This window comes from Panthera leo, chromosome A3, assembly GCF_018350215.1.
Source record: "Panthera leo isolate Ple1 chromosome A3, P.leo_Ple1_pat1.1, whole genome shotgun sequence".
NCBI lineage: Eukaryota > Metazoa > Chordata > Mammalia > Carnivora > Felidae > Panthera > Panthera leo.
Genome location: NC_056681.1, coordinates 21,154,974 through 21,179,656, shown reverse-complemented (window position 1 = coordinate 21,179,656; position 24,683 = coordinate 21,154,974). Strand labels below are relative to the sequence as shown.

Genomic DNA, 24,683 nt, shown 5'->3' with positions numbered 1-24,683 from the left:
ATGAGGTTTCTTTCTTTCATCCCCCTGGAAAAGAGGGGGAAGGGAAAAAAGACACAATGCACCCTTTTTTTTTCTTTAGGAATTGGAAGATGTTGCAAAACTTTACTGGCATGGAATTCAGCTCACTAATTCCTCTGGCTTATTAATAATTGCTGTAGCCATTTGTTTTGTTTTGGTTGCTTCATTTGCAGGCACCTATAACTTTGAGTTGCAAGGCTTAAAACTTCGAGAAGGTGTAAGAGACATGAATCTTTTTTTTCTTTTCATTAGGAAAGATATTTTGGTTCTTAGTATATTTGCTTTTGAGTTGTTCTAACTCCAGTAATACCTTTTAAGGATAGAAGTAATGAAGAGTGGAAATAGGCTTTCAGATGACTATGTAGAAAATATTAATGATTATGAAAATAATTGATCGGCAGTTTGTTTAAAATTTTTTTCTTGCTTTCCTAGATTTTACATGCTTTTAATTCAAGGTTTGCAGATAAATGATTATGTGTGCCATCCTGTCTTGGCCAGCGTTATTCTAAACTCCCCTCCTTTGTTCTGCTGTGACTTGAAAGGGATTGATGTTGTGGTTCCTTACTTTATTTCAGCTCTTGAAACCATTTTGCCTGACAGGTAAGCTATCATTCTGCACTAGTATGTCACTGGTTGGGTTTGGCCTGGTCTGTTTGGTGCTTCCTCCCCAGTTGCCTAATTTATCCTGTGCTATTGTCTTCATAGCCCAGAGGAGCTCAGGTCACATTACATGGGCATAGAACATCCAGATCCATCCACCTCATCCCTGAATTCAATCAGTTCTGATTTGTCCATGGGCATGTCGAATTCTTTTTGGCCTGATCTGGAGGGCTAAGAACAACCCCAGCCCAGAGGTCCTACTTTTATAGAGTAGGTCATACATTTAAAATCAGTCAGTCAGATTCTAGTTTAATTCTGTAACACCTTAACATAGAAATTCACACACACACACTGCAGAAAATAAACTCAGTAGAAAGTAGTTACTGCATTCTTTATGAAACCAAACCCAGTACTTCTATTGTGAAAAATTGACATAATGTATATTTGGCAATAGCTAAAAACATACTTTGGTTTGGAAATACCAAAAGCTTTTTTTTTTTTCTTTTTTTTTTCTTTTTTTTTTTTGGCAGAGAACTCTCAAAATTCAAAAGCTATGTAAACCCAACAGAATTGAGAAGATCTTCCATTAATATCCTACTTTCTTTGTTGCCCCTCCCTCATCATTTTGGCACAGTCAAATCTGAGGTAACGTTTCATTAAAGTTTTTTATATTCTGCATTCTGTTTTGTGTGCTTCTTCAAGTCAAATTGTATTTTAAAAATGGAACATGAGCTTTTTAAGATTTTTCTCAGGGACTCCTGGCTAGCTCAGTCGGTGGAGCATGCAACTCTTGATCTTGGGGTTGTGAGTTAGAGCCCCACACTGGATGTAGAGATTACCTAAAATAAATAAATCAATAAAATCTTAAAAAAAAAAAAAAAAAAAAAAAGAACCAACTTAGATTATTTCAGTTGAACTGGCAAAGTTGATTTGTTGTGGTATTTCTTCTGTTAGTCAACCAGCATGCCTTGGTCTCCTATTTCAGATGGCACTAACACATGCTGTGTGAGTTAGTGCCACATTAGCCAGCACAGTGGCTAATATTAGTCAGATTGAAAGCCTTTCTTGTTAGACCGACCTCTTTGTCCACTGTAGCGGTTGCCACATGGGCATAGCGCACCACAGCGGTCGATGTTGAATATTATTTGTTTCTTCCATAGGTGGTCCTGGAAGGAAAGTTTAGTAATGATGACAGCTCTTCATATGATAAACCGATAACTTTTTTGTCCCTGAAGTTGAGACTTGTGAATATACTAATAGGTGCCTTGCAAACGGAGACGGACCCCAACAACACTCAAATGATACTAGGTTTGTGTTCACAAAAGTTTTTTTAAGTGAACCCGTATGCTGTTGACACCAGGCATGCTGAGACAGCAGGGGTCAGTGATGGGAACCTAAGCCTAATACAACTCTACTTATTCTGAATCAGAGGCAGAATTGTTTGCTTTTATATATGAAAAAGTTTAAAGGGGGGAGATGAGGGAAGGGGGAAGAATTACAGTTGTCTTAGTGCATCCTTTTTGTTTAGTTTTATTTGTGATATTTTTCTCTTTCCCTCTTGCCTTTCCTCTCTCCTCCTCTCTCCTTTAACCCACTTCCTCCCCTTCCCTCTCTTGTCTTTCCTTCCCTCCCTTCTTACATCTGTGTTTTCCTCTTCCTCCTGTCCATTACGTCCATATGGAAAAAATTTGAGTTGGGTGTAATTCTAGAAGCCATGTAAGAATGCTGCCAGGAGCAAACTGAGGAGGAGCTGTTGCTGTGCTTCCCTCCTTTTTCCTTAATGTTTTCTTTTGGTCCCCTGATCATACTGATTCTCTTTTAAATGGCCCCTCATCGTACGGCCAGTGACATAAGCGCTCATTATTTTTCAACTTGATTACCACAACTGTCTCTTTGTGTCTTTCGTCGAAGCCAAGAGCATGGTCCTAAGTACAGGCATTCTGAGGACAACACTAAAGAACTGATGGCATGGCTTTTATCCTTGAGCAAGCCCTATTGCAGAAATTAGGATATCCTCAAGGCAGAGCTTGCCTGCCTCGTTCAGTGTCTTCAGTGTTGAGCGAAGAAACCAAAAGGGCAAGGAAGACTTCAGAGGGGGAAGTGGGAGTTAAATTTGATCTTGTAGGGCAGAATTTGAATAGGCAGAAATGAGGTTAGGATTTCATTTCAGGAGAGGAAGTGTCATGACCAAAGAATGGGTGATTGCAGTAGTAGTTGGAGTGAGTGTTCAGAATGTAGTATGTTTTGCAGTGAGAAAGTGGAATAAATAGGGAAGAATAAATTGTTTCCTTTTGGAAAAGACTTGAAGGAACAGAGCTTAAATCTCACTATAAGAGGGCCTCCAAGTTGTAGGGTTTTAGGTTATTCAAATAACATGTCACTTGAAATCAGATAATTTTCTACAGAGTTGATATTTAGTTTTGCCTTAACCCTTGTTCTGAAGAGCTCCCTATGTATATTTCAAGAAAGAGTCAATTGTCACTCTTCCTATAGATTGGGAAAACTATGTCTGTCCCCTCTTTAACCAGGTGGACAAGAGCACTCCCACACTGGGATGAGAAGCAGTGTGTTAGGCTCACCATCTTGTTTCTGTCGTAGCCTTTTCTAGAGCTGTAAGTTCTCTGATAGTAAATACATGCAGCTTGCCTTCAGAATGTGCAGCCATGGTCAAGCCCTGAGCCATGTGGCTTTAATCATTCTGAAAAAGCAGTCTGGTATGTGTATGTATATACCCACATACACACACACACACACACACACACACACACACACACACACACACACAATGGAGTATTACTTGGCAATCAAAAAGAACGAAATCTTGCCATTTGGAACAACATGGATGGAACTAGAGGGTATTATGCGAAGCAAAATTAGCCAGTCAGAGAAAGACAAATATATGACTTCACTCATATGTGGAATTTAAGATACAAAACAGACGAACATAGGGGAAGGGAAGCAAAAATAATACAAAAACAGGGAGGGGACGAAAACATAAGAGACTCTTAAATATAGAAAACAAACTGAGGGTTGCTAGAGGAGTTATGGGTGGGGGGGTGGCTAAATGGGCAAGGGGCATTGAGGAAGACACTTGGAATGAGCACTGGGTGTTATACGTACGGGATGAGTCACTGGAATCTACTCCTGAAATCATTATTGCACTATATGCTAATTAGCTTGGATGTAAATTAAAAAATTAAAAAGCAGTCTGGTCAGAAAGATATAGCTGTGATTTTTATTTTGTTGTTTTTCTTTTATTTCTAAAAGAACAGAATGTGATTTTAAAGTATTCCATATCTTTCTTAGTTTGTATTACCCTTGAAATTGACATGTTTACATAGTCAGCTAAAATCATATTCCTGTCTCTGCTGTTAATTGAGATATTTCAGCCATTTTAGTATTCTTGTCATATATTTAAATAAAACGCACTTTTTTTTTTTTTTTTTGCTGTTACAGGGGCAATGTTAAATATTGTTCAAGATTCAGCACTTTTAGAAGCCATTGGTTGCCAAATGGAGATGGTAAGAAGCATACCACGTGTAATGTGTCAGGAGAATATCAACATCTGATTTTATGTAAATTGCGTTCCAAAATGTCTGTCTTTGTGATTTTTAAAGGCATTTGTAAATTCAGCTCATTGATTCTGAAGGATCTTATTTTAAAATGTGTATTTCGAGGTTTCTTACCTTTTAGTGCTTCCTCAGCCATTAATCAGGTCTTTGAGAGATTCTGCATGAGAGAAATTTCAGATAGATACAGTCTTTATTCCTGGACAGTGTCTGCTTGAAGCTCTTGACTTCTTTTGCTGTGCTGGTGAACTGGCTTGAATAATCTAGGAAAAGCCCTCTATTCTATTATTCCTTCTATGCCTAGTAGATCTAATGCTGGCTGGAAACAAGCATGAGTTTATTCTTTTCCATCTTATCAGCTCTTTTTTTTTTTTAAGTTTATTTATTTTGAGAGAGCGAGAGAATGGGCAGGCGCATGTGAGCAGGAGAGGGGCAGAGAGAGGGAGAGAGAGAGAATCCCAAATGGGCTTTGTGCTGTGAGCCTAAAAAACGGTGAGATAGTGACCTGAGCCAAAATCAACAAATGGACACTTAACCGACTGAGCCACCCAGGCGCCCCCATCAGCTCTTTTACACCCAAAGTTTGAAGGTCCCCCAAAGCATCAATGCTTCCAAATTAAAAATGTTTCCCCTGCCCCCCTACTTCTGGCTTCAGGATATGTGATCCTTGTACCTGGAGTAAAGACAGGAGAGTGGAGAAATTAATAGAGTATACTAGAATGAGATGGGTATATGTAAGATGGGTGATCAAATTATTATTAAGGAAATTAGATTCATATCCCAGTAGGTAGCTAAAATAATCAACTGATGTGGATATAATGAATTTTGTTTATATGGGGGAAAATGAGAGAAATCTTTAACAGATACCTTTGTCAGCCCCTGTACATATGGAAGTACTAACTGTAATATTTCATTGTTTGTGTTCTATGATGTAACTACATTTGAAAGTTACTGTGGTTTATTTGTGTTTTGTTTTTTTTAAGATTGTATAAATCTTAAAGCGTTCTGAAGTTTTGCTTAGAGGCACTAGGGTGTTTCTTTAAGGACCCAGAGTTATTAGCTCGCGAAATCTAGTGAAGATGGGAAAGGTCCTGAGCTGGCCCTTTGTAAACAGCGGCAAAGAAGACTCCAGAATGGGCAACCATAATCATCAGACCTTTCATACCCTTCAATAGATGGTGTCTGTGCAAAAACACGATAGTTTTAATCCCTTGTCAGTTTTTATCTGTATCAGTTTGTGCTGCTTAAACAGCTACTTAGCCATTCCATTTTATCAACATGGCTTTTAATGACTGACCTCTATTTATACTTGTCAACTTGGGATGTAGACCTCAGATATTTGACTCGTTTTTATTTGACTAGGGTGGTGGAGAAAATCACCTGAAGAGTCATAGTCGCACTAATAGTGGTATTAGTTCAGCAAGTGGTGGAAGCACAGAGCCCACAACTCCTGACAGTGAAAGACCTGCTCAGGCCCTCCTAAGGGATTATGGTAAGCCATGTCTGGTTTTTTGAAATCCAAATTTTATTGAATAAGTTTTAATGCCCAGATATGTAAGACAAACAAAATCTTTTTAAACAAAATTGTAATGTTATGATTTTTTTAAGGTATTTAAGTATAATAGACTATTAGTCTAAGAGATTTTTATTATTTTTTAATTTTTATTTTATTTTAGAGAGAGAGTGTGAGCAGGGGAGAGGGGCCAAGGGAGGGAGAGAAATTTAAGCAGGCTCCATGCTCAGTGTGGAGCCCGATGTGGAGCTTGATCCCATGATCCTGGGATCATGACCTGAGCTGAAATCAAGAGTCGGATGCTCAACTGCCTGAGCCACCCAGGCGCCTATAAAAGATTTTTTTAAAAGAAAGCAAATCTTTTAAAATTAGCTCTATAGCTTCTAATAGCTAATTTTGGGTAGTTTATTAGATTTTATAAATGATTATAGTGGGTTGTCAGGGAAACATTTCTGGATTCTGTACCAAGTGTTGGTAATACAGAGTCAAATAGGATGTGCTGTCCCTCAGGCTCTAATGACAGAGTCAGCCAGCACGTCAGTTATTGCAGTGTGATAAGGGGAGTGATGAAATATACCTTAGATGGGAACCCGCAGGAGAGTGTCTTTGTGTTTAAAAACTATATATCTTACTATAACTGGTTAGATTCTTCAGTCACAAATTTTAAGCAAGAGTAAGGCAGCATTTGCTAGCTGAGCATTCTGTTCAATGATATCCTTTACCCTTGGCAGTTAATTTATGGGTTCTGTGAGTTTGTGGGTGCCTTTGTGTTTTTATACATAATTATTCACATTGTATTGAATCCGTGAGTGCCAGTCCAACTTGACTGGAATGAAATCTAGATCCTTAGACGTGAATTTAATTTTTTAATCATCTGGAAAATTCATGAGCTTAGGAGTCCAGGCATGTTTTAAGTATCCTCGAGCATGTCAGAGATATCAGGTCATTGTGAGGTTATTCAACAAATTTAAATACAGAATTTATAAAGAAGTTACTTAAAATTGTTATCTTCATTATGTTCATGGATTTAAGTATACTATAGGTGAAAATTTGTTTTTTATGCTTTCTAAAACACTTTTAAACTAAAGAATTTTCTGAATTATTGTATGTGTTCTAATATAAATGTTGGAAGTGATTATTGTTTGTTTCAGCATTTTGAACTGGTGTTAGTGAGTTCTGCTTGTAATGTTGTAGTTTTTACTAAGAAATCCAGATTTGTGTTAGTGTCGCATGAATGTCTCTCTTTAATGATCATTCCTTTTTCTGTTGTCACTGCCCTCTTTCTGATAGGATCGACAGGTATAATGTCCCTAAAGCTTCCTTTATAATAAAGTTCAATTTAGTTTGTCCTAATTTATTATTAGCTAAGTAGTAATTACTTTACATTTTTTTAAAGTTTTTATTTATTTATTTTGAGAGAGGATGAGAGAGAACAAGTGGGGGAGGGACAGAGAGAAAGGGGGACAGAGGATCCAAAGTGGGCTCTGTGCTGACAGCCGGGAGCCCAATGTGGGGCTTGAACTCGAGAACCAAGAGATCATGACCTGAGCCGAAGTCGGATACTTAACCGACTGAGCCACCCAAGCGCCCCAGTAGAACTGGAGGCCAAATAAAAAACATGGTGACTTGGTTAATTTCTTTTTTAGAAGTCCTAAAGTGGTCTTAGAGAATTAAATGTTAAAATGTGTTTAGAAAGACATTGCATGTGACTTTTGATAGTTTAAACCCTGAAAATAATTTCAACAGATGCTTTATTCCTAGCATCTGAGGGGATTCTAAAATGTGAATTCTTTTTTCTATAAAATTCCAAGGAAATAATGATAGCCTTTTCACTGTTTTTTGTTTTTTTTTTTTTTTAAATGTAACTCTCTATGAGTTTAGAAATTTTAAGATTTACATTATTATAAGAATGATATCGAACTGCCAGATCCCGGTGGATGTCTGTGTAAAAAGTAGCTGAGCTGGGAACTAGAAGCTGCTTTGGTCCAGTGTGTGTGCCCTGTGCACTGTTGTTGAGTCAGGCTTGGTGCTCAGGCCGGTGGGGTGGGGAGTGTAGCCCTGTGCGGGTGCCCATTGTGCTCACTGTGGCTGCTGTGGTCTGTGCCTGGTGGAATGCTGTGCTTCTTGTTACTAATGCTTAGTTGTTTTCCCTCCCTGTGGGATGTGGCATTGGGGTTATATCCTAGCTCTTAATACAGATTCAGCTGCTGGGCTCCTGATCCGCAGCATTCATCTCGTCACCCAAAGACTCAACTCCCAGTGGCGGCAAGACATGAGCATATCACTGGCAGCTCTAGAGCTCCTCTCTGGCCTGGCAAAGGTGAGGGGAACAGTCGTCGTATTTTAGCCTGACAGCTTTGGACCGTCACTCTTTTTCCCGTATCTCCTGACAGTGGTGGTTATATTCAAACATAGTTTATGTCTAGAGTGTGCAAAAAGGAGCCTTCAAGTGAAATTGTACAAAGTGAACTTTATTTGTTTTTAATAATTTCAAAGAGTGAATTATATTTTTGTTGTTAGTTTACAGGAAACATCTCAGTACTTCCTATTTATTTGCAAATGATAATAGAATGCCTGTTGATTTTGTATATGCTATATAATACCCTTAAATTTTCAGCGTGACATTTTATGCCATTGTAGGATCATCAAATTTTAATAAGTACGTGGGAAAATGTGCACAAATCTCAAAATATTTATGCTGAGTACAAGAAGCCAGACCCTCTCCCCTCAAAAAAAGAGTACAATACTATATGATTTTATTTGTATAAAACTCTAGAAAATGCAGGCTAACCTGTAGTGACAGAAGGTAGATCAGTAGTAACCTAGGGAAGGGGCATAAAGGAGTGGGAGAAAGGATTAGCAAGGTGCATGAGGATATTTTGGGGGGTGATTGATATGTCCACTACTTTGTGCTGATAGTTCACAGGTATATACTTTGGCCACAATTTATCAAATTTTTCACTTTCAATATGTGTAGTATCCTCTATGTTAATTGTACCTCTGAGCAGGTACATAGAACTTCGTAGCCCATAGAGCCTCACTGTAGGGTTGGGTTAGGGGCTTCAGAGGCTTCAGAAATGGGCACACGTTCCATTGCCAGCTATCCTTCTGATATCTGGCAATGATGAAGTTTAGGTCTTAGGCAGTGAAGAAATATGCTAAAATGAAATACTGTTTTAGGGTTTGAAAAATGCCTTCTTTATAGACTATTATGTGATACATCTGAAATATTCTGTTCCTCTGTAGAAATACCATTTTTTTTTTAATACCATTTTAAAAAATAAGACTTTCTGTGGTGTATCACAGCATCAGAAAGGCTGGGCTTCGGCGCAGATACTTTGAAATTGGTACGGTGGATCCTGGCTAACTGTGTTCCCCGTGTGACTGTGTTCAGGTGAAGGTGATGGTGGACTCTGGAGACCGGAAGCGAGCCATCAGCTCCGTGTGCAGCTACATTGTGTACCAGTGTAGTCGGCCAGCTCCTCTTCACTCCCGGGATCTGCACTCCATGATAGTAGCGGCTTTTCAGTGTCTCTGTGTCTGGCTGACAGAGCACCCTGATATGCTTGATGAAAAGGTTAGTTTACTAGATCCGTTGTTGATTTGTTTGTTTGTTTGTTTTTGAGAGAGAGCAGGTGCATGTACACTGCTCGCACATGAGCCAGGGAGGGGGACAGGGAGAGGGAAAGAAGAGAATCTTAAGCAGGCTCCACACCTAGCACCGAGCCTGACACAGGGCTTGAGCTCATGACGTGAGCCAGACACTTAACTGACTGAGCCACCCCGGCGCCCCAAGTTTACTAGATCTTAAAACGGGGAGAAGAAACAAAAATGTATGCTGGGAAAATCCCTCTTAAAAGAGAATCTTTAAGGTGGGGGAGATGGGAAAATGGGTGATGGGCATTGAGGAGGGCACTTGTTGGGAGGAGCACTGGGTGTTGTATGTAAATGTCGAACCATGGGAATCTGTCCCAAAAACCAAGGGCACGCTTTACACACTGTATGTTAGCCGATTTAACAATAACTTATGTTAAAAAAAAGAATCTTTAAATACAATATTGCATACTTACACTGAATATAGTTGTAATATTTTAGGAGAACACTTGTTCTTTTGAGCACAACTCAATAATTGTCATCATGCTTATATTTGGTTGCAAATTAACCCATAGAAAAGTTCTTTTTTATTATTATTATTTAAAAAATATTTTTTTTAACATTTATTTATTATTGAGAGACAGAGAGAGACAGAGCATGAGCAGGGGAGGGGCAGAGAGAAAGGGAGACCCAGAATGTGAAGCAGGCTCCAGGCTCTGAGCTCTCAGCACAGAACCCAATGCGGGGCTTGAACTCACGAACCACAAGATTATGACCTGAGCTGAAGTCTGATGCTTTAACTGACCGAGCCACCCCAGGCACCCCGAAAAGTTCTTTTGAAAAATGTAGCTTTCACCTCTTTGACCGTGGCTGCAGCAACTTCTTACTTGACATGTCTCCAAAGGCAGGAGAAATAAAAGCAGAAATGAACTGTTGGGACCTCATGAAGATAAAAAGTTTCTGCACAGCAAAGGAAACAATCAACAAAACTAAAAGACAACCAGTGGAATGGGAGAAGATATTTGCAAATGACACACCAGATGAGGGGTTAGTATCCAAAATCTGTAAAGACCTTAGCAAACTAAAATTAAAAAAAGAACAAAAAACAAACAAACAAAAAAAAAACTTACCAAACTCAACACCTGAAAAACAATAATCCAGTGAAGAAATGGGCAGAAGACATGAATGGACACTTTTCCAAAGAAGACATCCAGATGGCTAACAGACACATGAAAAGATGCTTAACATAGCTCATCATCAGGGAAATACAAATCAAAACCATTGAGATACCACCTGACATTGGTCAGAATGGCTAAAATTAACGACTCAGGAAACAATAGATGTTGACAAGGATGTGGAGAAAGGGGAACCCTCTTGCACTGTTGGTGGGAATGCAAACTGATGCAGCCACTCTGGAAAACAGTGTGGAAGTTCCTCAAAAAATTAAAAATAGAACTACCCTACAACCCAGCAATAACACTACTAGGAATTTATCCAAAGGATACAGGAGTGCCGATTCGAAGGGGCACATGTACCCCAGTGTTTATAGCAGTGCTATTGACAATAGCCAAAGTATGGAAAGAGCCCAAATATCCATCAACTGATGAATGGATAAAGAAGATGTGGTGTGATGGAATACTACTTGGTGATGAAAAAGAATGAAATCCTGCCATTTGCAACAACGTGGATGGAACTGGAGGGTATTATGCTAAGTGAAATAAGTCAGAGACAGATACAGGTTTTCACTCATATGTGGAATTTGAGAAACTTAACAGAAAACCATAGGGGAAGGGAAGGGGGAAAAAAGTTACAAACAGGGAAGCAAACCATAAGAGACTCTTAAATACAGAGAACAAACTGAGGGTTGTTGGGGGTGGAGGGTTGGAGGGGGGGCAGGGAAAATGGGTGATGGGCATTGAGGAGGGCACTTGGCGTTGTATGTAAGTGATGAATCACGGGAATCTACTCCGGAAGCCAAGATTATACTGTATACACTGTATGTTAGTTAACTTGACAATAAATTACAAAATAAATATTAAAAAAAAAAGATGTAACCTTTTCTCTCTCTGCCCTTCCCCCCACTCGCGTTACTTTCTATCTCTCTTAAATGAAAATAAAAGGAAAGAAAGTTGGAATCTTGACCAATTTATCTGAAGTATTAAGAATATTATTTTTTGAAAGGATGTGGTAGCCTCAAGATGACCAGTGGGCACTTTGGTCACCCATTGCCAAATTCCGAAGGACAGTTGGTATCGAGGCTGCAAAACTAGAGCATAAATTGCCGTAAAGTTTGCCTGTGTATAAAAATTTCATTTCGGGCCCCTAGATGGCTCAGTCAATTAAGTGTCCCAACTCTTGATCTCAGCTCAGGTCTTGATCTCAGGGTCTTGAGTTCAAGCCCTGTGTTGGGCTCTAAGCTGGGCATGAAGCCTGCTTAAAAAAAATTCATTTCACACATGTGTTCCATTTTCAAGTAGGCACAGGTATCTAGGCTGATTTCTCTTGCCATTGTTCCATGTTATATCTTCCTTATAGGGAGACAGGCAGTTATCAAGAATTCATAGTATAAATAAGAGATTATCAGGCTCATTGAATATTTATGGAGAGCTTTATATAGTTCTTAAAATAATACTGTTGATTAAATCTTCACTTTTTTTTTTTTTTTAAACGTTTATTTTTGCAAGATAGAGTATGAGTGAGGTAGGAGCAGAGAGAGGGGGACAGAGGATCCGAAGCAGGCTCTGTGCTGACAGCAGTAAGCCTGATGCAGGGCTCGAACTCATGAACCATGAGATCATGACCTGAGCTGAAGTCAGACAGATGCTCAACCTACTGAGCCACCCAGGTGCCCCAAATCTTAGTTATTTTCATTATGGCTTCTAAAGTTATGATACCAGGAATTGCTTAAAAATGTCAGTAACTGATAAATTTCCCTTTGGATAATCTAATGTACCTTTTTTTAATTTAAAAAAAATTTTTTTAGTGTTTATTAACTTGAGAGAGAGAGAGACAGACAGGGTCTGAGAGGGCGAGGGACAGATAGAGGGAGACACAGAATCCGAAGCAGGCTCCAGGCTCCGAGCTGTCAGCACAGAGCCCAACGTGGGGCTCGAACCCACAAACCATGAGATCATGACCTGAGCCAAACGCTTAACCTACTGAGCCACCCAGGCGCCCCTGGATAATCTAATGTATCTTAAACCACTCTAGGTTTAACTGAATTACTGTTCTGTCTCTTTAACTTGGGCTTTCATAATTTTATTGTCTGTGGTAATTTTATAAGAATTATGACTGATAAAATAGTATGGAATTTATCATTACTTATTTAATTCTGAACACTCAAATTCAGTTCTTTAAAGAGAAATTGGGGTGGGGGCAAAGTTTATTATTGTGAAATTAATATCCACCTATGAAAGTGAGAAAGAAACTGGAGCCTGTCAGCAAAATACCACCACTGTTAGTATTTTGATGTATTTCCCTGTCTTCTCAGGTGTATTACAAAAACTGATCTGCCTTTCCTGCTTCTAGGATTGTCTTAAGGAAGTATTGGAGATTGTGGAACTGGGAATTTCAGGAAGTAAGTCCAAGAACAGTGAGCAAGAGGTCAAGTACAAAGGAGATAAGGAGCCAAACCCCGCATCTATGAGGGTAAAGGATGCTGCGGAAGCCACCCTAACATGGTATGAAAGTGACTGCACAGGGATTGTGCCTAGGAATTAGGATGGGGTTAGCTGTCATCCCTGTTGTTTCTTCTCCTCCCCAGTTGTTCGGCATTCAGCGATGCAACCTCTCAAGATACTTTTTCTCTAGAAAAAAATGGAAAAGAAAAACTTGTCTTGGGGACCTTTTAAAAGAAGCCAGGGACGTGGGGCTGAGAGTTTGGGTCTATTTTTCTGGGCTAGTTGGCATTGATTGAAGTCCTACCATGTTAGAGCTAGAAAGGATCTTGGAGAGCCTTACTTATCTCTTCACTTTGGTGTCTGAGTCCCAACAAGGGATCTGCCTGTGGTCTCCTGCTTCTTCGCTTAGTGGTCTGTACTCTGTTACATTTGTAGTATGTATTAGACGTTCATTCAGTCAGGACTTATGAGCTCCCTCTTACGAACTTATAATAGGATTGTAAAGATAAATCAGATGCAGCCACCATCCTCAAAGAGCTTCTTGTCCAAAAGGGCAGATAAGACATGAGCACAATAGCTATAATATTAGGTGGAGAATAAGTGCTGCAAGAGAAGAGGTATAATAACATGCTGGCAGGAGGAAATGAATACTTCCAGATAGAGGGAAATCAAGATGACACTGGACCTGACTTTTACAGGATGGATGAAGAAGTTTCACCAAAAGCTACATACAGAGTGGTTAAGAAGAAAGCAAGAGATTTCTTTTCTAATCATTTTGGTTGTGAAGGGATAGAGACAGGTCGGAACCTTAGAGAAATAGCAGAAAGAGCTGAGAGAGTTTACATTTGGCTGGTAAGTGAGGACGGTGGAAGAAGGGACGGAGGACAGTTTAGGCACATTATGGACTGAAGGGAAGAGTTAAGTGGGGAAGATCGGAATCACATACAGATGGAAAGATGGAGCCTATGAAAAGGTAAGTGTGGATGAAGACCCAGAAAACATAATAGAGGGAAGGAGGATGTCCAGTCAGTCTGGGTTGGCTCATCTTGGTCTTCTTAATAAAGTGGTAGGCCTTCGTTAGCCTCTACTTTTGTGATAGTCTAATAAAAGTTTCATTTTTATTTTTAAAAACTTGATGTTTACATTGAGCCGAAATCTCTCCCGCTTTAGCTTCGACCCATTGGTGGAAGACTCCTTGCAGATGTGTACGTAGATCAGCCCTTACCAAGATTCCAGAATCTTTTTGGTGATCTGTTCATAACTTGGGGCAGGCACAGTCAAGTTGGATTTATTTCTCTTCTTCACGGGCTTTGGTCACTTAGTACATTTTTAGAAGCACGCATGCTTTATTTTAGTCCTCCTCACTGCACTAACTGGGCTTCCAGTGCACCTCTGGAGGTTTGGCTCTTAGCTAGAAAATCAGAAAAATGGGCATGCAGCTGTTTAAGCATGTACTTACACAGACGGTTGAGTACTAGAAATAATAAAAGTTCAGAGGGAAGACCATATGAGAGGTGGGCTAGACTGAAAAGCTTTATGAAAGGACTGAGCCTTGATGTGTGCCTGAAAGAGTAAGAAGGCTATGGAGAGAAAGAAAAGGGGAGAGCATTTCTTACTGGGAACTCTGTATCATACAAAAGTCAGTTTGCTGCAATCCTAGCCTGGGTAGGGCATTCCTAGGAGAGTGTGCCGGAGAGCGAGCGTTGGATATGTATTCAGAATGAGGAGTGAACCTGGGATGCTTCTGGGCAGCCTAGCCAGCGGTTATCTAGGTGACTCATCTGTTTTATCTGCAGCTGTCCTGTCACTGCTGGCAACTCCACAAATGGTATTTCCAGTTACCAGTCTTGAAGAGTGCCCTGAAGAGTACTGTCATCATGAAACCTGTCCCAAACCAGAGCTCTTCGTTCCCTCAAAATTACTGCTTTATGTCAGTATCACTGCTGGTTTTCGGCTATACAAACACAGACCTTTAGCTTTTTTCCTAATTTATCTCTGCTTTATCTGTCACTCCCCGTGTGAAGCCAGTGACTGAGTCCAGTGGACTTTATTTTTGGAAGTATTTCTTCTGTCCCCTCTAACCTCAGCATCCTAGTCTAGACTCTTCTCACTTCTTGCCTAATTTCTATGTTTTTAATCTCACCCTTTCTGTTCATCTTGCATTCCATTTTTGAACTCATCCTTGGGCACTTTTTTTTTTTTTTTTTTTTTTTTTTTTTGCTGCTCGAGTGGTTGAAAACTGAATAGATCTGTTTCCTGCCATGTTGTCTGAACTCCTTGTCTGATTGTCAAGGCCCTCCTTATCCTGTCCCCACTCACACTGATCTTTCTCAGCACATCCTTTCTGCCATAATAGAACCTGGCAGGCCATTTGTGGCTGTGAACCGGGCACGTTCTTACCTGTCTCTGTGTATTCCCTGGGTGTCAGGACTTCTGTCTTTTTCCCCTCGGTCACATCCTTCACTGCTCAGTGCTCATATCAAATGTAGCTACCTCCATGGCACCTTCTTTGGTTATTCTGCTTCTGAATGATGACTCTTTTCTGTGCTTTTGTGCTCATTCAGTCAGGCCCGATTGCACAGCACGGAATTCTATACTGTCATGATCGTATCTGGTTATATTTGATACATGCCAGTGTCGTCTCCCCAACTTGGGTAGAGTCCACATTTCCTTCTTTAACACTTCTCACAGTGCTCAGAATAGTAGGCAGTTACGAAGTGTAGACTGGCTAGTTGGGTGTTTTCTCCTTAGTGTACTATACAAATTCAGAATTAGGACTCTTGCAAGTCGTTTTGGCAGCCCCTCTGCTTAAGCAACTCGTAAGGCCTTCCAGGTTATTCGGCTTCTAATTTGGTGATAGTCTAACCCCTAAGGCTCCCATTTCATTTGTATTTTTAAAAACTCGATGTTTACACTGAGCTGAACTCTCCCACTTTAGCTTCCACCCATTCGTTCTAATTCACACTTTTGATAGTGGAATCCTCTTTCCAGGCAGTAATGACATCTGAAGGTAATGCTTATGAAGATGGTGATGTGTTTCTGCCAGTACCTTAAGCTGTTTGTCATATGACAGAGATTCAAGTACCTTTATCGTCCTGGTCATTCTTCTCTCGATGGTGTGGCTTTGGGTTTGACTAAGTACCTCTTAAAGGTGGTTTGCTGAGTAAAATATTCTCCGTGAGGGTGGATGATCTTTACACTCTGTAGGATATTGTATTTTCATTAAAATGTACTTGGCGACCGCATTGGGTTTTTGAGAACTTGATAGTTTGCGTCAAGTCAACTAAAACTGGAGTCTTTCGCACATTTATTTTTTGTCTGCTTTTCTCATCCTGTACTTCCTTGTTTGGGGGTATTTGTATCTATAGAACTTTACATTTAAACCTGAGATCTCTTCACGTAAGATTTACCTCATTATTTGGATCCCAACTTTTCCTCTGACATATTAACTCTGCAGCTCAACTTTTGGCCAAGTGCAGATTTAATGAGCCTGTTCTGTGTGTCCTAGTCAAAGACACTGATGAAAACATTGAAAAGAGACTCACAAAGCACATTATCAGAGATTTTCATTCAGGTTGACCGGGATTTTTTAATGTTGTCTATAAGTTTATCCTGATACACTGTCGAATACTTGCATGTCTTGATTTCAGACATAGTTCTCCCCCTTTCCAGTCTGGTCACTGTCAAGAAGAGAAAATGTGGTCGGGCTGGTATGATTTGATCTTAGTAACCTGTTCCTTGCCAGCAGCCCATTTGATAACTGTCTGTGAATCTTGCATGGAACACGACAAACTCCCATGGTCCATATATTTTGCGACATCTGTCTCTGCCCCATTTTAGAAAAACAAAGTCAAGTTTTCCTGTTTCTAGTCTGCTGGTATTTCACCCGTTTTTGACAATTCCTTAGAGGCTTGAACTCACCATCACATTCTCCTGGTCTTTGAAATTTTTGGACAGTTCTCCTAAGAGAAGAGAAAATGGATGGAAAACATCTGCTGAGCAATGTTGCCTTCCATTATCAGACATATTTGGGTTTCGGTACTAGAATGAAAGGGAAAGGGAGAGGCTACTACTCGAGGATCGAGATGACAAAAATGGTGTTGGGGAGTATTCGTTTTCGAAATGAAGTGCGTATGAAGGGTCAGGTGATATTAAGACCACAAGGTAAAATTTTTGTGTTTTCATTAAAAGAGACTTTCTCTCTGTGCTTCAATTGTTTCATTTTAAAATGGGAATAATGTACTTATCTTCTCTGTACTTATCTGTTGTTTTGATAGCTCAATAAAAGAATGTGTGTAAAGAATGTATGTAGACCAGTGCCTCATGGTGAGTGCCATGTAGAGGTTACTAATTGAATGTATGCAGAAATGTCTATGGACATAAACATTTCTGAATGTTAAAGCTTGTTAAGTTGGATTCTAATGTATGAGGCCTTTTTTTCTTATACATTCGAACTTAATAATTACAGTAGTTCTTTGAGATGTACTATTCGTGCCTCCAGTCTTATCTGTAAAACAAGGATAATGTCTACTCAGGACCGCACAGTGAGAAGGCAGCAGGCCCCGGTTTCTGGTTACTTAAAGATCACGTAGCATGTCTGAGTCTGAATTTCCTCATCTGAAAAGTGGAGGTTTGGTGGGTCTTTGGGTCCTTTTCTAGGTCTAGAATGCTTTGGCTACCATAATCCTGAAACCTGGAACACAGAACATTTTTTAAATATATCTTTAGGAGCTCCACGATTTGGAAGTATGGTTGTCAGGTTCCCTGGGTAGGAAGCTCTGAGAGAAATTTCCTTGCAAGAATCTTATTGGAAAACGCTTTTAGGATCAGTCCCTAGAGGGGGTGAAGGAAGCAGGACTGAGCAGAGGCAAGGACGAATGCGTGCAGGTGCAGCGAAGAGCTCTGGGGCCGGGTTAGCCCTTCAGAGTTCTCTCCGGTTAGGGCCCAGGGGCTGGGGCTTTGGACGCCCACACTGCCCTTGCCCTTTCGCTGGCTGTGGGCTGTCCCAGGACGAAGCTGTGATTCTGGGTGAGCTGGTTCTTGTTGGCTGAGAGCAAGTCCTGGAGAGGGACTCTCACCTGCAAGCTGTGGCCACCATGTCTGCATCTGGGGGAATGGATCTTTCAGTCTTGGGAGGCAGACAGCACACCAAGGCATCCGCCCCAGGGAGTAAATCTGACTTGCAAAGAGGAAGTGTGGCTGTGGTCACTTAAAAGAGCAGAAGGGCACATTGATGCATGAGGTAAACTTAAGATTTTGCTTTGGGGATTAACTGTTATCTTTTGCATTCTCCGTAGTATTATGCAGTTGCTCGGCGCATTTCCTTCACCCAGTGGTCCCGCTTCTCCTTGTAGTCTGGTGAATGAGACCACTTTGATCAAGTACTCCAGGCTGCCAACCATAAATAAACATAGTTTCCGGTACTTTGTCTTGGATAATAGTGTCATCCTGGCAATGCTGGAGCAACCTCTTGGAAATGAACAGAGTAAGTTCCAGCACTTGGGGTCTTCTCCACTGCGAAATCACCGTGTTTTAGCTCCCTGCTAGCAGGCTGCTTCCAGGGTCAGGGACCCGTAGCTACGGGAACAACTGCAGATTCACAGCAACTTCGCATTTGTCAGAGGGTCTTCTAGCCATAGTGACTGAAAAATAGAGGGTCAGAAAATAGAATATACGTAGTAAATAGAATCTTTTAGAGGCTCTTTTATGTATCCGAAATACTAGCACTAAAGTAGTTCTACAAAAAGTTTGTTTTAATGGGGTATTTTCTCTTGTTTACCATGTATAAAAATTACTGTTACTCTTCTTGAACTTTGGATCCTGCCCTTCTCCTCTCCTGGCCCCCACTCCACATTGTTCTTTTTCAGTTAATGGTGCCACCCAAACAGACTGGAAATTTGAGGAGTCCTCTTGGCCTGCCCCTTCCTGTTTCTCCCTTACATAATTGGTGTCCAATTGCTCAGTGACTCTTGAATCTTTTTTTTTCTCTCCCTCCCTCCCAATACATCCAAATGTAGGGTCTTATTATTTCTTACTGAGATTATTGCAGTTGCTTCCTACCTGGTCTCATCCCTCTCCTTCCGGTTCTAAAATGTGTTACCCTTCCCTCCATCCTACTTCCTGCCACCATTGTATTCTTCCTCAAATATGGATCTGACCATACCAGTGCCCTCATGAAAACCCTTTAATGATTTTCCACTGATACAACATGCACTGTTTCCCTCCTCAACTTTCTCTCAATTATAAGCTGTCTCAAGGTAGATTACCACTGCAACCCAGGCTACTCAAAGTACGTATATATTTTTTTAAGTTTATTTATTTATTTTGAGAGAGAGACAGCCAGCAGGAGATGGGGCAGAGATGGAGAGAGAAAGAATCCCAAACAGGCTCTGCACTGTCAGCACAAAGCCTAACGTAGGGCTCGAACTCAACGAAGCGTGAGATCGTAACCTGAGCCGAAATCAAGAGTCGGGTGCTTAACCAGCTGACCACCCAGGTGCCCCAAAGTACATTTTTTTCCTGTTGGTAATCAGAATCAGCCAGTATGTAAAGGAAGTATCTTCTCATGCTTATGAGAAAGTGACGGTTATAGAATTTTGGGGCATAGAGAATCCAGGGAATCACCTCATGTTCAATTCCCTGATTTACAGGTGAAGAAACAGAGGCTCGGAGAGGGCCTGTGACGTATTCAGGGTTATTTGAAAAGTACATAGTATGACTAAGACTAGTGTCCAAATTTCCTGAGCCTCATTCTGTCCCTTTATATTGTCCTTACCGCACAGTATAGGATTTTGCCAGTAAAGACTTGTTACCTTTACAGAGGTGAACAGACTCTTGCAAATTCTGTCGAGGCTATATGAGTAGGATCTCATGAATCTATAGAATGAAAGTGAGACATTTCCCTATCATTCAGAGATTCGTGAATACCATCACAAGTTTCCACTGTGTGGTGGTAAGATACAGTGACTTTAATGTCAAATAGATGAGGCCTTTAATCATTGCCCAGTTCCAGAAGTGCTGATTCCAACTCTTTCCTGCATGCACTTCTTTCTTCTCTATTCCAGACGTAGGGCTTGCTTGACTTTCTTCCCTGGCTTGTGCCTATTATTTAACATGATTCCTTCAGCCTCCTACTCCCAAGCCAACTGCTAAGGAGTCTAAAATCCCATTGTCCCCTCTCGGTTTCCTGGCCTGAGGGGTAAGTGTCAGCCCTCTTCGAGATTTTTTGGGACTCTCCTACGTACTCTCATTCCCAGTCATTTCACTGCATTGGAAGTCTACTAAAAATACAAACAATTGGGATTTTATAGATTTACAAGGACATTTTAATAGTTTATTGTAACAGTGTAACAGAAGAAGTGAGAAAGCAAAGTTTGAAAAAGTTTAACTCCACATCAGGACAAAAGGAGGGAATAAGAAGGAGGACCTGGGTCCCTCAGGAAGTCCAGCCTGAGTTCTCCCCACCCCCCACCCCCCATTTCCTTCCCCTGAACTTCTGCGGGGATGGAACAGTGCCTGCCTGTGGCGGACACGAGTGCATAAGGTGTGGGTGAATGCAACATCAGCACTTCAGATACCCATCTGTCTGCACTTAGGTTGTTCTCAATACTGGAAGTTAAGAGTATTGGCTAGTATTTGTTTCCCAAAAATGGAGTTATGTGAGGTAATGTTAGTCAACATGTTGGTGAACATTATTTTATGTATTGTTAAACACGTGGTTCAAAACTACATTATTGGCACACCAAAGTTCAGTTTTTCATCTAGAGTAAAGACACACAATTTCCTTTTGAAACAGACTTAAGTTTAAAAAAGAAAGTGGTCGATAGAAAGTAAGATAAGTACTTATAGTTTGAGGATATGGCAGAAACCACAGAGGTGGTACACAAAGGATGAGAGTTTGGGAAACACTGTGCTAGGGCTTTGATTATTAGAGGCTTTATGGTTGATAACAGGTGTATTTTAAGTAGTCGTCATCTGAAATAAAAACTTTTTACACCAATATTTTATTCTAGATGATTTTTTCCCCTCTGTCACTGTGCTGGTCCGGGGAATGTCTGGAAGACTTGCTTGGGCACAACAACTTTGCCTTTTACCCAGAGGAGCAAAAGCAAATCAGAAGGTATCCGTTAGAAGTTACAGGGAAGTGACTAGGAGTGAGCGAGTGTGTGCATGCGAGTGCGCATGTGTGTGTTATGATTTAAAGGTTAAATAACATTCCAACAAAATTCATTAATAAAATAAATATTTTCGATCCTAGCCAGGGTCTCAGTCAGTGGTTCATATCAGAATCATCTTAGGAGCCCGTAATTCCCAGATCCACTGAATTACTCTTTAAAGACATCTTCAAAGCAGGTGTATTTTCAGAAAGCTTTCCAGGTGATTCTCACATCCATTTATGATTAAGAACTACTGTTCTGAGCTGTGGCCTCATTTTTTTATGCAGTGTTAAATATAACAAAACTCAGGTACATGCCATAAATGAAAAAAAATTGGCCAGAGTCTTGATCTCTCAGATAATGGGACTTAGTTTCAAATTATTTTTATGTGATTTATTCCTGTATAGTTGGTAATGTGCTCTGTAATTTTTTTAAATATGCTGTGTAATTTAAATCTTACTTGGGGTGGCATAGTTTATTTTATTTGTAACATTTGTAATTCGGTGAGTAAAATTTGCTCATGGGAGAAAGTTGGAAAATTCAGATAGTAAGAAATTGTAAAGCATCTGTACTCCCACTTTCCAGAAGTAGTCACTCTTAATATTTTAGTAGATTTCCTTACAATCTTTTTTTCTTTCTGTGCATGATAACATTAAATAGAATTTGAGTCATTTTTGTATACTGTTCTTCTCACTTATTACAGCATATAAGCTTTTACTTATGTTACTAAAAATTCTTTAAAACATCACTTCATAAAGTGTCCCCGGTATTTCAGAGAGACAGTCACAAAATTGGAGCACGTGTCTAAAATCATTTAACATCCTAGGTGTCGCTTTTAGATGTGTTGTCACCCTGTGAGGAGCACACCTCTGTTTTCGCTTGGTGCATCATGCAGATCACATTGTGGCAGCGGCACTGTAGGCCACTGGGTCAGCATTCAAGACGGGAGGAAGGAGGAGATCAAGAAAGGAACTAAAATGTATAGATGCTTTAATATGTACCATATACATTTTTATTTCATCATTACAACAGCCTTATGATGGATGATTTCCACTTTTCAGATGTGAAAACAGAAGCTGCACAGCTAATACACATTTTAATACGTATTACAATTTGGAGGGATTCGGAGCCATTAGGATCTAGATTTGGTGTTCAGTTGAACTCACTGTCTAGAGAGGCCCAGAGGACATAAACTTACACTTTGTTATATGGGATGATTTGAGAACTCTTGAGACAGAGGGAAGTTTGAGCCTTGATCCCTGAACTGTCTCATCCATTGGTTTACCACTTACTAAGAGAGAGTCAGGCCTGGGGCAGTTAGAGGTATACAGCCCACTTGTCAGTCAGAAAATCTCAGTTGATGAACATTTTTATAAAAGTGAAAGAGTACACTGGTATGCAGGCTATTTACCGTTAGTGTTAGCAGTGGTATTTGCAGATCCTCACTGAGTGCCAGTGTTAGTAGTCCTAGCGACACAGGCATCTAAGAGACCAGGGAAATACACGTCATTACAGATGGCACCAAATGTAATATGCATAACATTATCTGTTTTATTTCAACAGCTTTTTGTACCTGAACCTCGTCCAATTCCTAAAAATGATGTTGGATTTAAATATACTGTCAAACATCGACCATTTCCTGAAGAGGTGGATAAGATTCCTTTTGTGAAAGCAGATCTGAGCATTCCAGATTTGCATGAAATTGTCACTGAAGAAGTAAGATATTGTCAGCTGTTGTTAAGCGAATGACTATAAACATTCTTGAACAACCGCCACGGTCTAGACACTGCTTTTTTTGGTGTTATTGGAGATGATTCCTAAGATGGCCTAGATCTCTGTCATCCAGGTTACCATGTAGTAAGACAAGTGTAGTTTGTGGCCGACTGAAAGGACCTGGACTCTCTTAGGAGTCACCGGGCTGTCTGGGCTGGCCCATGGTAGGCGTCAACAGGATGGGGCCATGATCAGACTGCAGTGAAGGCTATTGGAGAAGGGAGACCCAATTTAGAGACTTTGATGACAGTCCAGGCAGGGGAGAAGAAGGACTAGCTAGCTGACTGATAGCGGAAGTTGAAGCAGATGGAATGTATCGTGGAGACAGAGCCAAGCAGTCTTTGATTGATGAGGGAAGGAAAAGGGCTGAAGAACTTAGATTCCGAACCTCAGTGACAAAGATATCGGTGCTATTTACAGAAATATGGATTCGGTAGGAAAAGGGCAGGTTTGGGAGGACAGGAAAAATTTATGTGATTTTAGATTAATTTAGACAATTATATTAAGTAATTGGTATCTTCGGTCAAAGGAAAAGAATTTTAAGAAGTGGGGGAAAGAAGTCTGTCAGGGCATGAGAGAACAGAAGGGCAGGAATGGAGGCTGCTTATACCAGCCAGAGAGCTCAGGGAGAAGGTGCCCTCAGCAGGGGCCCCTGGATTTTGGCATGAATGTGCAGGTGACCTTTGAGAGCACGTTCAAAGAAGTGTTAAAGTTGGGGACAGAGTATAGAGGTCTGGGTGGTGAATGGTTACTGAGACACAGTGAACATAAACTACACTGTCAGTAGTTAAGGGGAGTATACAGAGTGGATAATAGCATGAGGAAATGGCCTAGCTAAGGCAAGGGAAGGCTAGTTTTTACTTTTCTTTTTTCTTTCTTTCTTTCTTTTTTTTTTTTTTTTTTAACTCACAGATGGGAGGAATGTGAACATGCTTAGAGGTGGAAAGGAAGGAAGCAGTGGAGAAGGGCCTATGTCTGCTACCACTGGAAGATGGGCTGGGAACATTATAAGTAATAGAGTAAGGCCCTGGAGGCAGTAGGGTCAAGAGTCTCAATGTGACTGTGTCTAGGAAAGCGGTATTTCTGGCAAGACAGGAGAGAAGGAGATAGCAGGTGGAGGTTCAGAGACATTTAAAGGTGAAAAGGAGGGAAAATGAAGGAGCTTTTGTAAATTTTAATTTTAGTTCTCAGCAGTGATACAGGGAATAAAAGATGGCTCTTAAAATTGCCAGGCAGCCCAGCCCAGGTTAAGTAGCATCGTCTGTAGTGAAATTACTTAACTGACTCTGCTGACTTTACTCAGAAGTCCTTGGGATCTGGAGGCATAAGTAAAAAATTGGAGTGGTGTGGAGATTGATAGAGGTAAGAATGTGGGAGAGTAAGAAACAAGACAGCCATTTATATGTTTAGAAGAGGGTATTAAGATGTTTGATTTGGGATTTAGGCTTGGGTGGGAGGTAGATGAAGCCAGGATGCTAATGGCCTGGGAAAACGGGAGAAGGGATTGAATGCTCACAGTGATGAAAAAGCACAGCTCAGGGAGTGAAGGTGTGGGAGAGCTGCAGGAAGGAGGCTTATGGTTGGAGAAGGGAATTTCAGAATTCTAGCTCTTTAAAGTACAGCATGGCTGAGGTACAAAGTGTGCTTATGGATGGCCAAAGTCGTGAAGGTTGACAAGAGGTGGTAGAAATACAAGCTAGGTTGTTGGAAGGAGCATTGCCTGTCAGAGAGGAGTTCAAACTAGGATTGATGGGAAGGGAGGCAGGGGTGTCAGGGAGCATCTCTGAGAGGAGGGTGGGGTAATCCATATGGACGAAGACTTTAAAACATGAGGGGGCCG

At 40.6% G+C, this 24,683-nt stretch overlaps 1 protein-coding gene across 4 annotated transcripts in view; it reads left to right on the top strand.

Moving 5' to 3' along the window:
• Nucleotides 1-24,683, top strand: part of RALGAPB (Ral GTPase activating protein non-catalytic subunit beta) — an 88,777-nt gene that overhangs the window by 38,763 nt on the left and 25,331 nt on the right. For 3 of the 4 annotated variants that reach the window (XM_042930985.1, XM_042930986.1, XM_042930988.1), the window contains exons 11-21: nucleotides 451-618; nucleotides 1,149-1,263; nucleotides 1,779-1,926; nucleotides 4,075-4,139; nucleotides 5,550-5,679; nucleotides 7,887-8,020; nucleotides 9,095-9,277; nucleotides 12,823-12,974; nucleotides 18,212-18,399; nucleotides 20,927-21,033; nucleotides 22,634-22,786. In XM_042930985.1, the coding sequence (XP_042786919.1) occupies nucleotides 451-618; nucleotides 1,149-1,263; nucleotides 1,779-1,926; nucleotides 4,075-4,139; nucleotides 5,550-5,679; nucleotides 7,887-8,020; nucleotides 9,095-9,277; nucleotides 12,823-12,974; nucleotides 18,212-18,399; nucleotides 20,927-21,033; nucleotides 22,634-22,786 (1,543 nt within the window). The remainder of the gene's footprint in view (nucleotides 1-450; nucleotides 619-1,148; nucleotides 1,264-1,778; nucleotides 1,927-4,074; nucleotides 4,140-5,549; nucleotides 5,680-7,886; nucleotides 8,021-9,094; nucleotides 9,278-12,822; nucleotides 12,975-18,211; nucleotides 18,400-20,926; nucleotides 21,034-22,633; nucleotides 22,787-24,683) is intronic. The other variant, XM_042930987.1, reaches the window with a different exon arrangement.